Below are 24,133 nucleotides of genomic sequence, written 5' to 3'. Positions count from 1 at the left end.
ATTCTTGCCGAACCTAATGTAGATTAATTTGTTTTCAATTACAGCTCAAGATAGGATTTGATGGAGACACAAACTATAAATGTAATGCATCTGAATTTGAAGTCAAACTTTAAGCTTGTTGTGCTATAAAACATGGGTCTAGTATACACTTAAATTCCCCTACAAGCATTAGCTTTCTATAATTAATTCCTATATGCAAAATAGTGTCGGACAGTGTTTGGCATAATTTTGGCATACCAATGGCCTAATTTGAGGAGGTGGGTACCCCACCAATTAAAGTAGTATGGAATTTAGGCTTAGGCTTAAATCGAATACAAAATAAGGAATGATATAGCCTAATAATTTCCAAACTAGTGTCTCAAATAGTTGCTTGTGCTTCCAACTATTATCATTACCATACATTTGGAGCCCCCTCACCCCTTTAGAGGAACTCTTGCTTTGAGCTTTCACTCCAATCCCAAGAGTTAATCTCTATAACAAATTTAAAAACTTAATGAATATGGAATGGTGAATAGATTATGAATTAGGATGTGGGAACATCATCATATGGTCTAGGACACTCTCTACATTTTGTAGATATGCCTCATTAGAAGATTTAGGAACTTGCAATAAATAACACATAAACCAAAACAAGATTAACAAATGAGGCATGATAGTGAGGGTGTTTGGCAAATATGATAAACTAAATAAACTTTGGATTGAAAGAAATGTGTTACTTTATTGATTTGCAAGATTTATTATAAAGGTTTATAAAAACTACTTTTTATTATAATTTTCATACTCTATAAGCATATATAAAATTCCTAATAGGTTCCCAAGTTGGGTAAACTTTCCACTTAACTGAATATTCTTTGATTCAACTATCACATGTTTTGCAAGATAAAAGAATTGCTTCAACCTCATACTCAAATTCACTATCATAAACTTGTGGTGCTAGACAAACTTCTATAGAGTAGTTAGAATTCTCATGATATAGGGCTAATAAACTAACATGAAACATATCATGTAAACTTGTCTCTTTTAGAAGATTTGACTAATAAAATATATCATCTATTTGCTTGAGTACCTAATAGGGACTAGCATATTTTAGTAAAAACTAAAGATCCTTTAATATTCAAATTTCATAAAGATAACCAAACTTGGTCTCCCACTTGATACAGTACATCCCAATAATGCTTATCTTTATCATATTGTTACCTATTTTGAGCTTTGCCCATTGCCTTAGTAACCTTAGACCAATCTTGGCATAATTACTCTACATAAGTTTAAGGACTCAATGATTTGTTAAGGAACTTTATGAGCATTCCCTTGTAACATCTCCTATAGAGAAAAATTAATAGCATTGTGAAATATGTTATTATTACAGATTTTTGCTTTGTTCAAATGCTCAATTTAGTTACATTGGTCTACCATGACATAGTACCATAAATAATCCTTAACCTGTGCCATTTAGTTCACCCATTTGTTTGAGAATGATAAATTGTACTAAACTTCAACTTGATAACAATTAAAACAATATACCCCAAAACTTCTCCATAAATCTCAAATTTTTATTTGAGATAATCTCTTTGGGAGGTTCATAAACTTGGTGGCTTAATGTGAGGAAGTGGGTACCCCACCAACTAGAGTAGCATGGAACTTGAGATTAGGCCTAAGTTGAATGCAAAACAAAGAGTGATATAGCTTAACATATATTCTTGCTCTAACATAATCTTTTAAATGCAAGGCTTTATTGCTTTAGGTATTTGATGATGCACCATTGTTGTCACTATTATCATCCCTATCCATGCATTGTAATGTATAGTGAGTTGTTCTTATGGCTTGAGGTGTATTCTAATAGGAAAACTAGCTTCACGTCAAGTTCTTTTATTATTACCCCTACTAGAACTTCTAAAGTTTTAGGCAAATTATCTCGATAGAAAGACCTAGATTAAAGCTAGAGAAAATCCAAGTTTTTAAAAAGCAAATAAGACCAAAAGCAACATACAAGTCTACCTCTAACTCATGTTTTCCAAGTCCAAGAATATGCAAAGTGGAAGAACTTGTATTAACAGAAGAAAATTATTCCACCACAACTGTGATAGTCACTTTTGGAAGAGGTATTGATATATGTTAATAGTTATTCTCATTGTGATCTTTGTTTTGGATATGAAATGAAGACAATAGCTAAAAACTATGGAAAAAGAGAAAACTAAGAAATCTACTAACTAAATTATCAATCTTAATGCTAAACTCAACTTCTATATCTAATAATAGCACTAGTTTTATGAGTGTCAAAGTGCAGTGAATTTGTTTTTTACCAGAGAGGGAGCATTAATTGAGTTTCATATTCATAAAGCTTCATTTAGAAGCTCAAAACAACATTCCCACTTTTAGCACCCCAAATCTATAGAATAAAAGTTGTGAGTGAGAAAATAATACATAAAAATGATAAATATAATCAAATAGCTAACATCTATCGAACTTGCTGGAGAAATTCTATCCTCTTCCAACTTTAGCAATGACATAATATCCATAACCATTGCCATGTATGGCAAGATGAGCATTTTCTTAGGATTTATATAAGGCAAAATAGCTAAATTAATTAATGGTTTGGATGTATGTTTGCCAACTATCACAAAATTAACCTTTGCTTTGATCTCCTTTTTTCATATGCTTAAGAGTATCTAGACGCTCAGTTGAGCAATAGAATTGACAGTAGTGTACCAATGTTTTTTCATTTATTTCCTATGAATAAATACAGTCCTTAATTAAAAGATGAGGCAAATAGGAATCAAACCCAACAACCTTACACAACAGAACATTACGGCATGCATGCTATAACCACAAAGCCATGAACACTGGGAAAATATAAAATATAGTTTCAGCACCTCTCATTGGATTTAGAATGCAAAAGAAAATTTAGAATCCATTTGACTGTCCACATGGACAACATCCAAGGGCTATGAGGCTAGAGATTTGGAGAATCCATGTGCAGATCCTAGGGAGTAAATATTGGCCGAATTGATACCTCACCAACATGATTGCTTACATGTATGGCAAATGTGGGAGCTTGGGCAATGCCAAGGCTTGAAATGCTAAGGTAAAAAGACCAATATTGACTAATTAGCAAAGGAAAATTAGGATGCTCTATGTATGATCCTTGGTATAACAAGCAGAGTAAAATTTTTGGAACTCAAATTATAGTTGAACAGTTGCAAACAGAGTGAGATAGAATCCATAATTAATTTCTCATAGATATTGCTAAGAAGATGAATGCAATTCAAATAAAAGAGTTTGATGATGACAAGTTAATCACAACTTTCTTCAAGGGGTTTAGTGGACCAATGCAACTTGTAAGGTTACATCATTTGAGTTCTAGCAACACTTTTGGCTAGATCATAGCCGATTTCACAGTTTTGGAGGGTTTTCTCAAGTAAGAGCTTGAATGAGAAAGAATTGGCACCCTTCCTAAAAAAGAGGAAATGATTTGTCACAATGTAGGAAACTAGGACTAACAAATGATCAGGGCAATAGTAGCAAGTTGGACAAGTTCAGAAGAAAAAGAAGAATGATTGTTGCAACACTTGCAACAAAATAACATACGAAGCAAGAGATTGTAAGTAGTTTTGATATTTCTTTTTGAGGCCTCATCTCTAACACTTTGTTATTCTTGGTGTCCCTTTTTTTTATTCACATCATCTTTTGGCTTGATTCTACTCTTAACCATGCTCTATAAAGTAAAATTGCACCTAAGAAATCTTCTGAGGTATTAACTAATAAGAACTGAATATACCTAAGAGGGAACCAGAATATCCATTAAGCATTGTTTTGATTAGTTATATTGAAAATTAAATTGGAATAGTATCAAAACAACAAATATTATATTCCACTTTCAAAGAAAAATTGAGGAAGTAGCTATAAATATGTTTCCTCAAAAGAAAATTATCAAACTCCATAGAGTGAATAATAAAATCCAAATGACCCAATAAATTTCCACTGCAAAAGGTTAAGCATTAATACTGGTCAACACATTTGTGTCATAGCACCTTCCTCTCTTGCCAAGGCAATTAGCCACCTCCTATTGGTTGAAAGCAAACATTAGAACGATTATTTGCAAAGATGTGGTTAAAGACAATTATCCCCCTATCGGATGGCTACCATTAGCTGAATTTGGCAGCCCAGAAAGTTTAGCAACTCCTCATTATAAATATTTAGAAATTTCAGATGGTAAGCTTAAGGATAAAACTTAGGAGGTTCAAGGAGATATATGGAGTGCAATCCAAAAACCAAACCCATGCCTCGTAATTGAAATAAAAGGTGCAATCTTTCATTATACACTTCAAAATTTTCAAGTGAATAGGGTTTGATGGATGGAGTTAAGCACAGAACCGTTGCTCGTGACAAGAATGCCATTAGTATTTTAGGTGTCTAGAAAGGATGCATGCATGATTGTCGTCTAACCTCTCAAGCTAGCAAAGGAAGGTGATGCTTGCAAATCTTGCAAGCACTATAGCATTTGGAGAGGACTCTAGTGTTGAGCCATACCAGCTAAACATTGTTCTCAAAAGTTGTGCTTGGTATTGGCATTGTTTTTCTTCGCTCTTCATATGCTTGTGTAGATTTGGCAATTGAGAGTGGAGCAATCTTCTTTCAATGTACGCACGCAGCTGAAGGTGTGACAGTGAAGGTCTTGTACAAAGTCATATATAAATTGGTAGATGACAAGGGAGGGTCTCTTGAAGCCCATCCAGGTAAATGGTTCTTTCCATTTGGTGGATTCTCCCATCACTCACACTTGTTGAAGCTTCGATTGGAAAACTGGATATTCAAGCGGTTTTTACAAGTGAAAGTGGTCAAATAGTAATGAGCTTGTTATTGAGTATTAGGTTTTCACTTGAGTTCTGAGCTAATGCCCAATATTATATATTGCTAATATATACAAATTGTGGATGAATAACCTTTTCCTATTGATTTTCAATTTAGACTTGACAACATAGTGTTAGGCTATGTATGGTTTGCTTGCTTTTTAAAAGCTTTCACTTGAAATCTATTTCAATTCTTTGTGTCCTTTTCTGTCAAGAATCAGGATCCACCAATAATTCACCATGCATTGCAATGCATGGACGGGATGACTGAGTATGCAAACTAGTTGTTTACTTCACTCTGCCCCTTTACAGTAAGTGTGCCTTGTCCAAATTCACTAGGAGAAGTATCAATGCCACTTCCAAGACAAGTCTGTAAGAATGGATTCCATTGATTACAAGTTTGGTTCTGCTTCTTTACTATGATCTAATACCAACTTAACACCCAGAAACTCAACACAGTTAATCTTAGGTGAGATTTTGACTCTCACTAGTAAAATAAAATAGTGTTCATGCTTGCAATTAATCTAATAATAAAATAATAAAATAGTATTCATGTTTAGGGGGCGACCCTAAGACCGTATTGTTCTTAATTGGAAGTTGAGGAGGATGGGAATCGAACCCAGCAACCCTACACAATAGAACATTACAGCGTGCATGCCATAACCACAAAGCCATGAACACTGGGAGATAATAAAATATAGTTTCAGCACCTCTTATTGGATTTGGAATGCAAAAGAAGATTTGGAATCCATCTGACTGTCCACGTGGACGAATGAGGCCAGAGATTTGGAGGATCCACGCGCGGATCCTGGAGAGCAGCTACTGGCCGAATCGATACCTCTCCAACATGATCGCTTCCGAAGCGTTTCCAGCCCAGAATCGACCAAGCCATTTCAGACTCTGGACAATTGCAGTCCGGGGGCAATCTCGACGCGATCAACTTCACGAGCTTCCTCAAGGTGGCGATGGATCCTGTCCGCGGAAACCGATAGTAAAAGACAGCGGCACTCTTGAAATCAGTCACCAGCTGCAAAAACGGGAGCTTGGACGAGCTCGCCCACAGGTAGAATTCCATCTCGCATCTGTTCAATCCCTGCCGGCTCAGCCCACTGATTTCTTCGATCCCAAGAACAGCGTCGCTTCCATGCGCAAGAACGGCCGAGCTTTTGCTCCTCACCTCCACGTCCCAGTTGATCACGCGGAAAACCTCCGGTACGACTGTGGCAAAACTTGACAGATCTCGCACACAATCTCGTCAGCTTGAGCTCGAGGGAGGTGACGATCAATGTAGAGCTCTTCTTCTTCTTGCGTGATCAGGTCCTGGCAATCTTGTTCCTTGTCGATGGAGACGCCGTTTGGATCGTTCACGTCCAGATGGTAGCGAAAGGCGAGCATGAAATTTGTGGCACAAAAGCAAGTCCACGTCGATCCTACCTCTGCAAATCTCGGACAGCTCCGACATCCAAGCCGGCTCCCTTTCGTCCTTGGGCGGCTGGATGCCTTGGATGATCGCCGCATTTTGCCACGTCTTGGCGTCGGGAAGGGATGCGTCAGGGAGCGAAGAAATTGCGTCAGAATAGATGCAGCTGAGCTCCTGGACCAGGAGTTGAGAGAGGGGGGATGGAAAACGTTGCCTTCGTCTGGGTGCAACCGGATGGAGAGCTCCGAGGGATTCAAGCCACCCAAACATCCAGAGATGGCAGCTTTCCGCTGCACAGAGGAAGACGAATACCCGAGTCTCTCTCACCTCGCCCCCGGAAGTCCATAGCCACGCGAAACCCTAGCCGCACTAAAATCTAACGGTTTGGATGGTATATTCTAAGATATCCTTTAATCCAACGGCTGTGATGTAGTTACGACTATAATAAAATGCGTTTAAAAGTTCATTCTCATTCACTATTTCTAGCTTGTTGGCTAGTGTCTTTCTTGTTCAAATGGTGAGGAAGGCTTGCATATGCTGGCAGGGTCATCAAGAATTCAATGGCACAACATTGTGTGTGATTGTTTGGTATATATGATCGAATTGGTAAGGTCAATGGCATGTTTGTGCTGTTTGTGTGCTGGAGCAAATCAAATATATATCTTCCCTTCCACAAAATTTGATTGCATGACTACAGTGGAGATGCACCTAAGTTAATACTTTTTAATGATCTGTTTGATCAATCTACAAGGGACTTTTCCCTTTTCCTTCTATAGATATAGCTCACTATAATTTTTTAAACATGTACACTGCAAGTTATAGTTTTAGATTTCTATGGTGTAATGTCACCCAGCTCTCAGTAAGCTCCTCCCTCTAGCTCACCAAGACATTTTGCACTCCTTCTCCAGCCAATAATAAAAAAATAAAATAATAATATTTTCCTTTCACTTTTAGATTCCTACAGTGTAATGTCATGCCCAGCTCTCAATAAGCTCCTCTCTCTAGCTCACCAAGACATTTTGCGCTCTTTCTCCAGCCAATAAAAATAAAATAAAATAATAAAATAATAATAATAAAAAAGGAAAATAATAAAATAGCATCCATGTTCAGGAGGCAACTCTAAGACTGTACTGTCCCTACTTGAAAGGATGAGGCGGATTGGGAATTGAACCTAGCAACCCTATATAGTAGAAGAACTTATGCTATAACGACAAAACCTTGAACACTGGGAGATAATAAAATATAGTTTCAATGCCTCTTATTAGATTTGGAATGCAAAGGAAGATTTGGAGTCCATTTGACTATTTATGTGGCACGTTTTAAATGTATGGTAGTGATAGTAGTTTGAAGCACAAGTGACCATCTGAAACACTAAGGTTTTTACCCTAAAACCCTAAACCCTAAACCCCAAAGAAATCAAACCCATCAAGATAGATTACTGTAAATAGGTAGTTAAAGTGGGGTAGCTACTGTTGACTGGTCACATAACCCTCCTCTCTGTTGATGTTCTTTATTCTGTTGAAAGGGCATGATCGTGTAAATAAAAAGATTTCACTATGCACACAAAGTGTCGAAGCTAGTCTGCCTATACTGGCCCAAACTCAAAGATCAATAATTGAACAATATTAAAATCATAAACAATGATATCTTAGAGTTTTAATTATCAGTGAATAAAGCTTAGATTAGAACACAAAAGTAATCCAAGTAAGTTATCATCCAATAAACCAATATAATAGTATAGAAACCACCTACAATCGTTCCTTAGGTATGGATTTGGTTACCTTTCTGTACCGTAATAATGTGAGCTTGCTCTTGGGCTCATAAGAGGGATTGAGTTGTTCCATTTGCACGAGTTTGCACTTGGGCTCATAAGTGAGGCACATTAGCAACTCAAAGTTACACTTTGAGTTGGCAGGATTAATGTTAGCTTATTAGTGGTTCCATAAGTTGTTCCAATGGTTCTATGAGTTGTTCTATGTACCATGGGGGAAAGTAAACCTTCCTTAGGTTTGCTATGAGTGGCAAATATCTGGTTTGTAGTTGTTTAGCATGGCACTAGTGGATCCTTCTTAGGCATGATTATAAATGAACCAATCAAGGTTACAGGGATTAGTCTATTGGTCCATTGGAAATGATAGTTTTACAAGTGGCAAGTTATGGGATGGATAGCGGTGAAGCACTAAACCATTTTATTTAGGCTTGTTATTGAAGATTTGGGTTACAATGCTTAATTCTTTTCTAGGGAACCTTGTTATTGCTCCTTGAGTAGCTTGGTGTTAGATTAGTTTTGAGTTTGGTCAGATAGAGAATGGCATGAGTTTGTTCGTGTTGTGAATAAAAATTAGTGGTGTTGGGTGTTGTAAATCTCTATCGGTGGAATGTGGCATTTATGTTATATTTTATCGAATCGAGTTGACATTTGATATTCACATAAACCTTAAAAGTAATGACATTAGCAGTTCTTGTGGTGTTGCTCAATTAATGATCAAGTCTTTGTGATTTCTATATCATATCCATGTGATAGTGAGCAATGTGTTTATGAAGTTGCTTGGTTAAACGATGATCAATCCCAAAGTGGTTGATAGTGAAGCTAGTCTACTTGCATATAGTAGCATTGAAGTAGCTTTGACTAAATTTTCAATGGTGTTCAAGGCTTAAGCATACTATGGGTCATGAGAATTTGTGTTGAGATGAAACTATATGAAATTGTTAGCAGGAGGAAGTTGGTTAAGTTTTGAAAGTTTATATTCCTAGATTGAGAGTCATTCTTTCTCTAGGATGGAAAATTTTCCACAAATTTTCTTAGACTTTTCCAATAACTGATCTATTGATCACTTTGCCTGAAAACCATTCCATTTTCGTAAGTCAGTACAAACTAGTGAAAGGGTTAGAGTTGACTTTGGTTGGCTTAGACCTTAGTAAGTAGTTTGTATGATGCAGCTTGAAAGAAATGATGACTTTTGGGGCTAAGGCAATTGAGTTGGATAGAGTCTGGAGTTGGTATAGAAAAGTGGCCGTTGCACTTTTCTAAGAAGGGTGACCCTTATGCCTTTCTTCTATAGCGTTTTATTTAGTGGCAGGTTGCACCTTGCATTTTGTTACACTCTATGAGAGTAGTGAGCTCTTATTGATCTTGACTTGGTCTTGGTAGCTTTGCACCTTGGCTGAGGATGGTGATGTCCAACTTAGTTATTGAGTTTAAGATGTTGGTACCCGTATTATAGCTTTATCTAAGAAGAGGTTGTGTACCAATATGAGTGCATCTCATGGTCTTCACTTTAGTTTTGATTGAGTGTTGATCATGTATAGCTAGCCTCTTCAAGGCATGCTCAGAGCTATTGGCTAAACGTGTTGATGAGCTTATTGCGGTTGAGTTAGATTCAAGTTGTCATTTAGTTTGTGATTGTCCATAAACTTTTATCTCATGCCTGGGGTATTATGTTCATATTGGCCAAGTATATAACTCAATAACATGAGTTTAGTGTTTGGATCTTGTGAAGGTAAGTTGAAAGAATGATTATTGGTTGCTTGGCAACTAGTGATTGCTTGTAGACTTTGTCGAGAATTGTTAGACACTTGTTGCGCTCGATGAAGATTTAGCATTGATGGGCTTGCTTTACCAGATGGTGTTGCGGAGGATCGTGTCATTAGACTTGCATGGTTTTTCCATGTTGGCATGTTGATTCCTTTGTCGATATCATTTAGTTATGTTTGGTCTATAGTATTGGATTTTATTGAGTTTTGGATGTGGTGAATCACTCTTTGATGATGTGTTATTTGAAACTGAGTATTGTTGAAGGATTAGTCTTAGATACTAACTAAGGTATTATAAACAACCAAAGGGAACGACTCAAGAGACGGTCTATGGGGTTCAAATATAGAGGGAAAGTGCCCATGAATAAGAGTGTACCCCCTTTTTCAATCAATTAATGGTTTTGGGATATTTGGGGTTAAACGTCCTTGGGTTTGAATAGTATTGGGTTGGGTGACCTCTCCGGAAGTCTAAACTCAGGAGCTTACAGGTATCTTCATGTTTAGTTAGCTTGGTTGCTAAAGAGCTTTGAGTGGTGATTCACTCTTGCTTTCTATTTTTCTGTAGGATTAATATTGAGTTTCATTAGTCTCAATGCAAAGTGTTAATGTTTGGGCTATAGCTTTGTGTTATTGGCATTTGGTGCATTTTCTAATTAGCAACTGTATTGACGTTTAAATGAGCTGAGTGGCAAATTGAGTTAATTGTGTTTTAGACGAGATTGTTTAATAAAGGTTGAGCTTTAGCTTTTCCTTGAAAAGTGATATAGTCGTGGACTATACTAACTTTATGAGAGGATGAATTAGTGATCGATATTGAATATTTGAGTCTTTATTGGATTTCAATTGGGATATATCGATCATTGATGATTCTTCTTCTGCTTGTTGTGAAGTGAGTTATGTGTTGCTATAGATGGATTTATGGAGGATCGATTAGATGATCACTTGTTGAACATAGCTTTGTTATGGTTAACTTTTGGATTGATGTAAACATGCTTTTCATTAGCTTCACATTATGAAGTTTAGCTTATGGATGTGTTGAGAAAGATGTTGTGGGTTGTACCATGATTTCTTCTTTAGTATTGAAATTAGTTCATGTGCGACTCATGATCATTGTTATACAAGACTTGGCTATAAACTTCTTTGAGTTTTTGGTTCTTTGAGTTTTCATGCTTGTGGTTCATTTGTTTGAAGTTGTTGGGGAAAGCATTTTTTTAGCTCATTAGCTTCAATGTTGAAGTTAGTATTTACATCTGGCAATCATTGGTAATGATTGACTATAATTTAGGATAGTTGATTATTCTTGTCAAAAAGTTTTGCTTGGTTATTGTTGATCTAGAATGATTTGCTATTCTTCGGGATGGTGGATTCCTTCTTCGACAGTGATCATGCATCTTTTCAATGATAAGATGATTGATAATCTTTTATGATAGTTATTTTCTTTGATGGCTTTTGGCTTTTCGCATTACCACATGTTCTTTGTGGTTTGCTCTGGATTGATCTTTTAGGTTTGAAATATCGGTAGGATGTTGCTAACACTTGCTGAGCAACTCTGGTTCTTTGGTATTATTGACTAGGATCTATTCAAATTAGTTAGTGTGATGGTTGGCATGAATGAGGGTTTGTTTTCTTTGCAATATTCATTCTACTCTGTTGACTATTATTACCATTACTTCTGATAGGTTGGATGTTATCTCCTTCGGATGATACATTTGTAAACATTTTTCTTACCAGTCGATGATACTTTGTATTCTTTGCATTATCTTTTGTAAGTTATTTGGCATTTTGTCTATAATCTTTGATAGTTATGTTTTGTCATTGAGTGTCCTTGATGATACACTAGTTATTGAATTTTGTTAGATGGTGAAATCTTTAGTCATGGGGTAGCTACAGTCGGCTGGTCACATAACCTGCCTCTTTGTCAATGTTCCTTATTCTGTTGAAAGGGCTTGACCGTGTAAACAACTCTAACTACCTGTTTACAGTAGTCTATTTAAACCTTACTAATGGGTTTAGTTTCTTTGCTCAAGAGGGTTGGGGCCTCTAGCTTCTCTCTCTATGTCCTTGTAGGCAGAGGCGTATCACACTTTTGTAAGTTTGGTGACACCCAGAGCAGCAAGGGTGGCTAACTCTGTTGGTCATTTCCTTGTTGGTGACGGGCAGAAGGTGTCTGAGCTAGTAGCGCATTTGCGTTAGTCAAAGAGGTTACTTTCACTCATTTAAGTTGGTGCATTTCTCACATAGTGTGATCACCATGAATTTTTTCTAGAGTTGTTTCCTTGCCAGTGGTCTAGACTCAAGTATGCATCGATGAGGATATCAATTCTTCCCTAGGGGGGGAGAGTGTCGCGAATGTGAATTCGGATATCGAAAGTTACTTGTCGGCTAGTCCTTTCGGATATTCTTTCCTTACTGCCACGATGGCAGGAGGTCAATAATTCTAGACCCATTATTAGTTCCCACTTGAGCTAGTTGAAAAACTGGTTATTGACTGTGCACTTAAATCGGATAAATATAAGGTAGGAACCCTATGTGTTTGTTACTGAGAATATTCGGCCCAGTTTGAGAAACTCCTTTTATTGGCTTGCACTTACTACTATCAAGAACCCCTGCAATATTGAAATTAGTCCCTCAATATTCACTAAATGATAACTTACTGTGTCTGCCAAACACCCTCATTATCATGCCCTTTGTGTTAATTTCATTTTGGTCCCAAATACTATTTATGGAAAGTGTTTAAATTTACTCATTTGGCATATTTACGGAATGTAAAGATTGTCCTGAATATAATGGTGTTTGTCCCGTGTCCAAATTTGCAATCTAAGGACATTTCATATTTAATGAGTTTTGAGCTTGTCCTAGAGACTAACTCCTGATACTAAGGGAAGCTTGGGGTGAAATCCTAAAGCATGTGTTCCTCAAGGGGGGGGGGCGGGGGAATGTAAGGGGTTCTAAATGTATAGTAGGGATAGTGGGTAGGTTGGGTATGGCCAACTAATTTGAGGTATAGTCTAGTTCCCACTTATGTGTTTATCCTTGTTTTACATCTGGCTTGGGTCTAAACCCAAATTCCATTCCATGCTAGCTGGTGGAGTACCCATGTCTTCGCGTTAGGCCACCGGTATGCCAAAATAGCGCCAAACTTTGTTTGGCTCCGTTTTGCATACTGGTCCTGGCATTGAGATGCTAGTTGCTCTAGAACTAATCCAAGTTGCTCCATGCTCCTGTCCTTTTGCTCCTTGGGTTATATGCTCGGGAGTCATTCTGTGCTCTAATGCCATTGCTCTTTGGCTCCATGCTTGGGGGTTTGGCACTGTTCCTTCATTCAGTGGCCCAAGGCCCTAAAACTCGGATTCCACACCATTATCCTTTGGACACATGGCAAGTGACATGTGGCTTATGAAGGGTTTAAGTTCCACTTTGTGGTGTTATTCTATGGTAAATCACCATAGGATAAAGGCTAAAAACCACATGTGCTACACAAATAGGGGTGAGTTTAACTATTTGACACACCTAGGTGTTACATGCTCTTCTAATTGTGGGAAAGATTGTTGATTGTGATTTCAAGATCACATTAACAAAGAGGATGTGCACAATCATAGACATGAAAAAAAATGGAATAACTTGTAGGAGAAGACATGCTAGTCTTTATCAACTTAATGCCAAGATGGTGTAGCCAGTGAAAGCTCTCCTCGCTGGGATAAAGAACTCTAAACATGGCACAGAAGACTTAACCACATAAACCTACAAAACATTAAAGAACTAGTGGCAAAAGAAATGGTAAAAAGTTTGAATATCACCTTATCATGTGCAATGAATTTTGCAAATTGTGTGCAATCAGTAAATTCCACCAACTCCCTTGTCTATAAACAACCATGAATTGTGCTAAAGAAATTCTAGCACCAACTCATTCGATTTTTTTAGGAATATGCCCACATTTTCTAGAGACAAGAAGTTATACTTCGTGACCTTCATAAACGACTTCTCATAAATCATAGCAATGACTCCTCAACTCAAGTCAGAAGCCTTCAAGAAATTCAAGGAATACAAGTGGAGTTGTGGACAGGAAAGAAAATCAAAATGCTAAAAAGTGATGGAGGCAAAGAGTATACATCCAAAGAATTCCTCAACTGTGATGGTTGTTTATAAAAATTGTAATTCCTCAAAATATAATAGCAATTCTCAATCCTATTATATAATAGCAGAATGGTGTAGTAGTGCAAATGAATCACACATTCCAAGAGGCAACACAAAATCTTTTGCAAGACTTCAGCTTACCAAACTCATTATAGTGTGAAATCATCGCAATAGTGTAATTGCCAATTTAAAACAGTTGTATCAGAGAAGACTCCATATGAAGTGTGGTATGGTGTAAAACCAAACATGAGCCATCTATGTGTTTTTGAAAGCATTTGCTATGTGCATGTGTTGAAAAAGCACAAAGCACTAGCCAACTTGAGCACTAGCCAAAAGTGTGTCCTTGTTGGATATGTAGACACAATGAAAGGCTATAAGCTCTTTAACCTCGAGACTCAAAAAATGATCATGAGTAGGGACATCATCTTTGATGAGTTTAGGATGTACACAACAAAAGATCTTTAATCATTGCCACAGTTTTCTCTAATAGAAGTAGCTAAGGACAACTAAAAAGACGAATTTTCAATTAGAGCATATGGAATAACGAAAGGAGCTAGTGATGCGTAGAGAAGTGGCAATTATGACAATCTAGGTGGCAATGAGGATAATACAATGAGCATGGATGGCACTAAAGTTGATTCTAATGGAAGTGAGGACTTACCCTATAGAGCAAAAGACTTGCCACTCAATACAAGAGGTATTGGGATTGGTGGGAGTGTTCAGAACACAAACCCAGTGGGAAGCAAGGTTGCAATAGTAGACTAAGGTTATGACTGCATTATTGGCAAGACTAGAGTTGAAATTAGTGATGGCATTTTGAGATGTTTCGATTCAGCACAAACTTATAGATGTTGGTATCAATATAGAGAGTACTTAAATCTATAAGCAACTAAGTGAGCTTCTTGACAAGAAGCAAAGGTTGCTAAAGATTGATGAGCGATACCACCAATTCCTAAAGCCTTCTATGATTTAGATTTTTATTTTACTAACTCTGATATAGAGGAAGAAGAAAACATGATGACTCCTAGCTTCTACTTCTCTTTAGCCATAGCATTCTCCCTCGGAGCTCTCCATCCGGTTGCACCCAGACGAAGGCGACGTTTTCCATCTCCTCTCTCTCAACTCCTGGTCCAGGAGCTCAGCTGCATCTATTCTGACACAATTGCTTCGCTCCCTGACGCATCCCTTCCCGACGCCAAGACGCGGCAAAATTGCCAAGATTGCCAGGACCTGATCACGCAAGAAGAAGAAGAGCTCTACATTGATCGTCACGTCCCTCGAGCTCAAGCTGACGAGATTGTGTGTGAGATCTGTCAAGTTTTGCCACAGTCGTACCGGAGGTTTTCTGCGTGATCAACTGGGACGTGGAGGTGAGGAGCAAAAGCTCGGCCGTTCTTGCACATGGAAGCGACGCTGTTCTTGGGATCGAAGTCGTCAGTGGGCTGAGCCGGCAGGGATTGAACAGATGCGAGATGGAATTCTACCTGTGGGCAAGCTCGTCCAAGCTCCCGTTTTTGCAGCTGGTGACTGATTTCAAGAGTGCCGCTGTCTTTTACTATCGGTTTCCGCGGACAGGATCCATCGCCACCTTGAGGAAGCTCGTGAAGTTGATCGCGTCGAGATTGCCCCCAGACTGCAATTGTCCAGAGTCTGAAATGGCTTGGTCGATTCTGGGCTGGAAACGCTTCGGAAGCGATCATGTTGGAGAGGTATCGATTCGGCCAGTAGCTGCTCTCCAGGATCCGCACGTGGATCCTCCAAATCTCTGGCCTCGCAGCCCCTGGATGTCGTCCACGTGGACAGTCGGAAAATCTTCCTTTGCATTCAAATCCAATGACAGGTGGTGAAACTATATTTTATTATCTCCCAGTGTTCATGGCTTTGTGGTTATAGCATGCATGCTGTAATGTTCTATTGTGTAGGGTTGCTGGGTTCGATTCCCATCCGCCTCAACTTCCAATTAAGAACAATACGGTCTTAGGGTCGCCCCCTAAACATGAATACTATTTTATTATTTTATTATTAGATTAATTGCAAGCATGAACACTATTTTATTTTACTAGTGAGAGTCAAAATCTCACCTAAGATTAACTGTGTTGAGTTTCTGGGTGTTAAGTTGGTACTAGATCATAGTAAAGAAGTAGAACCAAACTTGTAATCAATGGAATCCATTCTTACAGACTTGTCTTGGAAGTGGCATTGATACTTCTCCTAGTGAATTTGGACAAGGCACACTTACTGTAAAGGGGCAGAGTGAAGTAAACAACTGGTTTGCATACTCAGTCATCCCGTCCATGCATTGCAATGCATGGTGAATTATTGGTGGATCCTGATTCTTGACAGAAAAGGACACAAAGAATTGAAATAGATTCAACAGGTCCGAGATCAGGGGCAGCAAATAACGATTCCGAACAATCACCTTGTTCAAACCTCGGTAGTTGATGACTAACTGCAAACTCCCATCCTTCTTCTTGACAAAGTAGACAAGTGCTCCAGCCAGAGACTGCAAATGCTAAATGTACCCCGATGCAAGGTTCTCGTCCACATACTCTTTAAGGGCCTTAAGCTCGGACGCAGATAACCCGTAGATAAGCCCCTATGGAGGTGACACTCCTTCCTATAAATCAATGGGACAGTTGTAAGGCCAATGAATAGGTAGTACACTAGCTTTTATCTTGTCAAACACATCCCTAAAATCATGATACTTCTCAGGAAGATTGACAGGAGAAATATGCAAAGCAAAAAGGAAAACATGTTCTTTGTGAAGGAGTTCATTCAAAGTAATTGTGGAGATAGGAGGAGGCGTACAACTAAATGGAATGATGGGACAAGGATACTGTCTAGTGTAAGATTGAAAAGAGGGAAAAGAAGATTGAGGGATAGGGAGCAAAGACGGTGAAAACTTCATAGAATTGGGAATAGAACCCTAATTTGAGCTTAGGGAACTTTTTCTGATTTGGACTCGATGAATAACAGGGGAAGATGTGGGAGATGGTGACGTGGGAGAGACGACCTATAATTCCTTCCAATAGATTTAAGGCTGGTGCAATTGGAACCAAGGAAGGCCAAGGACCACAAAGGAGGACTTGTTGTTGATGATGTTGAAGGTAATATCAGTGACGGTGGACCCGATGTGTACTCGAATGGGCAATGGTTCCCTAAGTCTAGAAGATGGAGACAAAAAATGCCCGTTGATGCCTTCAACCCTCAGATCCTGTATGGTAGGAGAAACAGGAACGTGATGTCGGGTAGCAAAGTTCATGTCCATGAAGTTGAAAGTTGCACCCGAGTCCAATAGCGCCAGAGCCTTGAGTCCTGATTGTCCAGTGAAAGAAAGGAGACAAGGGATGCAGAAGTTGCAAGAATTGGTGTTGGCTTTGATGAAAGGTCGTGAGGAGTTTGATAAAGAAGAAAAGTGATTTTTATTTGAGGAGTCCAAACAGACAGCTCCTACTCTGTTTGGACAGGGTCGTTTCCCGATGGCAACAAAGGTGGACGTTGAGGCAAAGTGAACTCCAGTAGTCGGGGAGGCTTCTTGGGACAGATAGCCGCTTTGTGATTAAGATCAGCATAGTAGAGGCAAAGATTCTAAGATACTTAATATTGCTTCTCAGCAGGACTCAGCTTCCCTTTGATGAGTCGGGGAGTACCAAAAATATCCATTGGGACCGGAGCAGTAGGTTCAAGAGTATGCCCTAAAGACTCAAGCTGGGATTCCTTAGTCTGGGACGAGAAAACGGCGGTGCGGCGACTTTCCTGATGACATTCAAAGAGATGATTGTCACATCGAATAGTTTTGTTGATGGCGTCCGATAGGTCCGTGAGATCCTCCATGGTGAGCAACAAATCCTTGATACTGTTGTTGAGGCCGAAACGAAATTAATCAATTAGGGGCTGCTCATCCCACTAAGTGTCCAAGGCAAGGAGTTAGAACTCCGCAGCATAGATCGACGCAGGATGAGACCCTTGAGAGAGACATCTCATCTTTGTGGTGGCAGCCCAAACTCAATCTATCTCGCCAAAACATGTCTTTGAACAACTGAAGATCCATCAGCTCCAGAACCACAACCCCTTTCATGCTCTTCTCCAGGAGAGAAGAAAACCATGACAAAGTTGCACCTTTGAGCAATGTCCCGATTGCGCTGATGTGAGACTCGGGAGTGGGGTACCGCTGATGTTGAAGTGCAAAGATCAGCTCCATCTAGTTTAGGAATTCGCGAAGTTCCAAACGCTTGCTTGAGAACTTCGCTGGGAAACTCACCTTCAGTTCAAGAATGTAAGCGACTAGATTTTCCATTCTACTTTAGTCACTTAACCACACCTCCGACCACTTGGAGGAGTCTCATTCACAACCTCCATCAGTCCAATTCAGGACTTGGGACTTGCTAGCCCCAAGAATGGCATCCATGCCACTCCACACCTGCACCTGGTCCAAGTGCTCCACGTGTCCGGTCCTGAGACCGACACCCAAAGGTACCACTGACGTCTCGGCCCGTTACGCTAAGGCAATGCCCATTCACCTTTGCTGCACTAGTGGTTCAACACCACTTGCATCACCACCTCGTCTCTCCAAGACTGGGCCATGTGTCCACGAGTGGTCATCCTAGATCCACTCCTTAGCATCCTTAGGATGCCCACAGACCTGGGGAATTGCCTTCCCCAAAGTCCCTTTGTCAGTTCCTACCAAGTCCCTTTCTGCCCCTGGCCGTGTTTGCCAACACTGCCACTGGATCGAGGCCCACAGGCCCGACCACTAAGTCCCACGGTCGTCTGGGACTTCCTCACCACATGACTGTGTCCTTGGTCACTACCCCAGAGGACTGCTCCTCTTCCTTTCCACAGTCTGGGCCTTTGGGACAACATTTCGGAACACTGTGGCCTTACGCGAGCCACCTGGGTACTCTCCCCACCTATCGCCTTTAGGTGCTCTAGCCATGGGCTTAGAGCGAGGTTCCATTGAGCCACGCTTGGTATCCAAGTAGGTAGTGCCATCCACACTTGGACTGGGAGCATCGGCCAGTCAATCTCCCGGGGGAACTAGAGCCGGCTCTTGAACACTTCACCAAGCTACCCCGCTTGTCGGTCCGTATTCACTCTAGTCTTGGACTTCCCAGTGGTCAGTTCATCACCCAACACTGGGTCTGGCCTTCCTGGGCCAAACTGGCCTTTCCTGGCCAAACTGGCTCCACTGCAGTCCTCCCCCTACTATACTTTTGGAGCTCACCAAACCCCCCAGGGTCTGGGAGACGAACGCTTTGGGCTTTCACCCTCTCAGGCTCCGGACTCGGACTCGGACTCGGACTCGGACTCGGACTCGGACTCGGACTCGGATTCGGACTCGGACTCGGGCTCGGGCTCGGTCTTGGCCTCGGCCTCGGTCTCGGTCTCGGTCCTGATCTCGGTCTCGGTCTCGGTCTCGGTCCCGGTCTCGGTTCCGGTCTCGGTCTCGGTCCTGATCTCGGTCTCGGTCTCGGTCTCGGTCCCGGTCTCGGTTCCGGTCTCGGTCTCGACTTCGGACTCCATCTCGGACTCCATCTCGGACTCCATCTCGGACTCCATCTCGGGTCCATCTCGGGTCCATCTCGGACTCCATCTCGGACTCCACCTCGGGTCCATCTCGGACTCCATCTCGGACTCCATTTCGGGTCCATCTCGGGTCCACCTCGGACTCCATCTCGGACTCCATCTCGGACTCCATCTCGGGTCTATCTCAGACTCCATCTCGGACTCCATTTCGGGTCCATCTCGGGTCCACCTCGGACTCCATCTCGGACTCCATCTCGGACTCCATCTCGGGTCCATCTCGGACTCCACTTTGGACTCCAACTCGGGTCCATCTCGGGTCCACCTCGGACTCCATCTCGGACTCCATCTCGGACTCCATCTCGGGTCCATCTCGGACACTCCCACGTGTCATGTGTTGGTCCTTTTGGGTCCCTTTTTGGAGCCTTGCCTTTTGCTCGCTTCGTGCTCGTTCCTCGAGCACTTCGTTGGGAGTTCCACTCCCGCTCTTGACTTTTCAAGTCGGAGCTTTTGGTCCAAACGTGTTACGCTCGTTTGGCTCTCGCTTCGGCCACTACCATGTGGCGCCCTTCCGGCTCCACTTTGGGGCCTAGGGATTTTGTGTCTCACAAAGAACTCTACTTAATCCTTGAGCCGAAAGTGAAGCAAGCTCCTGTTGCATGTGAAGAAGGGCTGCCTTCAACTTGGTATTCTTAGACTGGATTTTTGCAAGGACTTTGGCGAAGGAATCAGGATGGCTTGGAGACTTTATTGGCAAAGAAGAAAGAAAAGGGGGAAAAAGGCAAAGGCAATCAAACAACCAAAACGAGCTAAAGCAAAAGCAAAAACCACAATCTAAATCAAATTGTCAAGACCCTCAACAAGATCAGGATTGGAAAATACAGAAGACAAATAGAAAAGCTAGAGGAGATGGAGAAGAGGCCTTAGATTGGCATTGATTCAGATTGTGGAGAAATGGAACAAGGCTCATGTATATATATTATAGGTTGATGAAGCTCCACCACTCTTGGATCGAGGACAACCTAAATATAGCTGAGGTCAAGAAGGTGTCACATCATCATCAAGAATGTGGTTTGAGAATCAGGAATCATACGGGAAATCAGAAAGCTAGGAATAGGGAAGTGTCTTGAGAGTTAGGAATGTAATCTGCGGGTCAAGAATTTGGCGAGAGTAAGGAATGTGGCAAGAATTGGGGGATTCCTGACAGTATCCAGGAGGAAGCTCTAATTGGAAAAACAGATGTTTGAGCAATTTTCACAAGTGGAAATGGTCGAGCAGAAACGAGCTCGTCATTGAGTATTAAGTTTTCACTTGAGTTCTAAGCTAATGCCCAATTTTATATATAGAAAGAACAATATTTACAATAACAATAATTGCCTATATATACAAATTGTGGATGAATAACCTTTTCCTATTGACTTTCAATTTAGACTTGACAACATACTGGTAGGCTATGTATGGTTTGCTTGCTTTTTAAAAGCTTTCACTTGAAATCTATTTCAATTCTTTGTGTCCTTTTCTGTCAAGAATCAGGATCCACCAATAATTCACCATGCATTGCAATGCATGGACAGGATGACTGAGTATGCAAACCAGTTGTTTACTTCACTCTGCCCCTTTACAGTAAGTGTGCCTTGTCCAAATTCACTAGGAGAAGTATCAATGCCACTTCCAAGACAAGTCTGTAAGAATGGATTCCATTGATTACAAGTTTGGTTCTACTTTTTTACTATAATCTAGTACCAACTTAACACCCAGAAACTCAACACAGTTAATCTTAGGTGAGATTTTGACTCTCACTAGTAAAATAAAATAGTGTTCATGCTTGCAATTAATCTAATAATAAAATAATAAAATAGTATTCATGTTTAGGGGGCGACCCTAAGACCGTATTGTTCTTAATTGGAAGTTGAGGCGGATGGGAATCGAACCCAGCAACCCTACACAATAGAACATTACAGCATGCATGCTATAACCACAAAGCCATGAACACTGGGAGATAATAAAATATAGTTTCACCACCTGTCATTGGATTTGAATGCAAAGGAAGATTTTCCGACTGTCCACGTGGACGACATCCAGGGGCTGCGAGGCCAGAGATTTGGAGGATCCACGCGCGGATCCTGGAGAGCAGCTACTGGCCGAATCGATACCTCTCCAACATGATCGCTTCCGAAGCGTTTCCAGCCCAGAATCGACCAAGCCATTTCAGACTCTGGACAATTGCAGTCCGGGGGCAATCTCGACGCGATCAACTTCACGAGCTTCCTCAAGGTGGCGATGGATCCTGTCCGCGGAAACCGATAGTAAAAGACAGCGGCACTCTTGAAATCAGTCACCAGCTGCAAAAACGGGAGCTTGGACGAGCTCGCCCACAGGTAGAATTCCATCTCGCATCTGTTCAATCCCTGCCGGCTCAGCCCACTGACGACTTCGATCCCAAGAACAGCGTCGCTTCCATGCGCAAGAACGGCCGAGCTTTTGCTCCTCACCTCCACGTCCCAGTTGATCACGCGGAAAACCTCCGGTACGACTGTGGCAAAACTTGACAGATCTCGCACACAATCTCGTCAGCTTGAGCTCGAGGGAGGTGACGATCAATGTAGAGCTCTTCTTCTTCTTGCGTGATCAGGTCCTGGCAATCTTGTTCCTTGTCGATGGAGACGCCGTTTGGATCGTTCACGTCCAGATGGTAGCGAAAGGCGAGCATGAAATTTGTGGCACAAAAGCAAGTCCACGTCGATCCTACCTCTGCAAATCTCGGACAGCTCCGACATCCAAGCCGGCTCCCTTTCGTCCTTGGGCGGCTGGATGCCTTGGATGATCGCCGCATTTTGCCACGTCTTGGCGTCGGGAAGGGATGCGTCAGGGAGCGAAGAAATTGCGTCAGAATAGATGCAGCTGAGCTCCTGGACCAGGAGTTGAGAGAGGGGGGATGGAAAACGTTGCCTTCGTCTGGGTGCAACCGGATGGAGAGCTCCGAGGGATTCAAGCCACCCAAACATCCAGAGATGGCAGCTTTCCGCTGCACAGAGGAAGACGAATACCCGAGTCTCTCTCACCTCGCCCCCGGAAGTCCATAGCCACGCGAAACCCTAGCCGCACTAAAATCTAACGGTTTGGATGGTATATTCTAAGATATCCTTTAATCCAACGGCTGTGATGTAGTTACGACTATAATAAAATGCGTTTAAAAGTTCATTCTCATTCACTATTTCTAGCTTGTTGGCTAGTGTCTTTCTTGTTCAAATGGTGAGGAAGGCTTGCATATGCTGGCAGGGTCATCAAGAATTCAATGGCACAACATTGTGTGTGATTGTTTGGTATATATGATCGAATTGGTAAGGTCAATGGCATGTTTGTGCTGTTTGTGTGCTGGAGCAAATCAAATATATATCTTCCCTTCCACAAAATTTGATTGCATGACTACAGTGGAGATGCACCTAAGTTAATACTTTTTAATGATCTGTTTGATCAATCTACAAGGGACTTTTCCTTTTTCCTTCTACAAATATAGCTCACTATAGTCTTTTAAACATATACATTGCAAGTTACACTTTTAGATTTCTATGGTGTAATGTCACCCAGCTCTCAGTAAGCTCCTCCCTCTAGCTCACCAAGACATTTTGCACTCTTTCTCTAGCCAATAATAAAAAAATAAAATAATAATAGTTTCCTTTCACTTTTAGATTCCTACAGTGTAATGTCATGCCCAGCTCTCAATAAGCTCCTCTCTCTAGCTCACCAAGACATTTTGTGCTCTTTCTCCAGCCAATAATAACAAATAAAGTAATAATAATAAGAAAGGAAAAGAATAAAATAGCATCCATGTTCAAGAGGCAACTCTAAGACCGTACTGTCCCTACCTGAAAGGATGAGGCGGATTGGGAATTGAACCTAGCAACCCTATATAGTAGAAGAATATATATTATAACCACAAAACCATGAACACTGGGAGATAATAAAATATAGTTTCAGCACCTCTCATTGGATTTGGAATGAAAAGGAAGATTTGGAGTCCATTTGACTATCTATGTGGTATGTTTTAAATATATGGTAGTGATAATAGTTCGAAGCACAAGCGACCATTTGAAACACTAGTTTGGAACCTATTACGCTATATCACTCCTTATTCTGTGTTCAATTTAGGCCTAAGCCTAAGTTCCATACTGTTTTAATTGGTGGGGTACCCACATCCTCACATTAGGACATTGGTATGCTAAAATTATGCCATATACCATTTAACATTATTTTGCATATAGGAGTTAAATACAAATAGCTAATGTTTGTAGGGGAAGTTGAGTGTGTATTAGACCCTTGTTTTATAGCACAACAAGCTTAGAGTCCTATCTTGAGCCGCAAGCGAAAACAAGTTAATTTGCATTACGTCCGGCAAGAGTTGCTTCCATGGTCTTTAGGACAAATGCTATGGCTAAAGAGAAGTAGAAGCTAGGAGTCATCATGTTTTCTTCTTCCTCTATATCAGAGTTAGTAAAATAAAAATCTAAATCATAGAAGGCTTTAGGAATTGGTGGTATCGCTCATCAATCTTTAGCAACCTTTACTTCTTATCAAGAAGCTCACTTAGTTGCTTATAGATTTAAGTATTCTCTATATTGATGCCAACATCTATGAGTCTGTGTTGAACTGAAACATCTCAAAATGCCATCACTAA

The 24,133-nt window shown here is 40.7% G+C and overlaps 1 protein-coding gene across 1 annotated transcript; it reads left to right on the top strand.

The window, feature by feature from the left end:
- Positions 1-5,422: 5,422 nt before the first annotated feature.
- On the top strand, positions 5,423-22,077 carry LOC112349694. The gene is made up of 2 exons (XM_024684587.1): positions 5,423-5,624; positions 21,551-22,077. Exons 1-2 carry the CDS (start codon positions 5,575-5,577, stop codon positions 22,005-22,007), a joined length of 507 nt encoding a protein of 168 aa, XP_024540355.1. The 5' UTR covers positions 5,423-5,574; the 3' UTR covers positions 22,008-22,077.
- The last annotated feature ends 2,056 nt before the right edge of the window (positions 22,078-24,133 follow it).

The sequence above is a fragment of the Selaginella moellendorffii genome, unplaced genomic scaffold (assembly GCF_000143415.4).
Source record: "Selaginella moellendorffii unplaced genomic scaffold, v1.0 SELMOscaffold_41, whole genome shotgun sequence".
NCBI lineage: Eukaryota > Viridiplantae > Streptophyta > Lycopodiopsida > Selaginellales > Selaginellaceae > Selaginella > Selaginella moellendorffii.
The sequence above is the reverse complement of the archived record's forward strand: the minus strand, read 5'-3'. Positions and strand labels throughout refer to the sequence as shown.

Coding starts and splice junctions, on each gene's coding strand:
- LOC112349694 (XM_024684587.1), top strand. CDS start 5,575: ATGCAAAAGAAGATTTGGAATCCATCTGACTGTCCACGTGGACGAATG. Junction 5,625..21,550: donor TGTCCACGTGGACGAATGAG/GCCAGAGATTTG, acceptor AGGGGCTGCGAG/GCCAGAGATTTGGAGGATCC.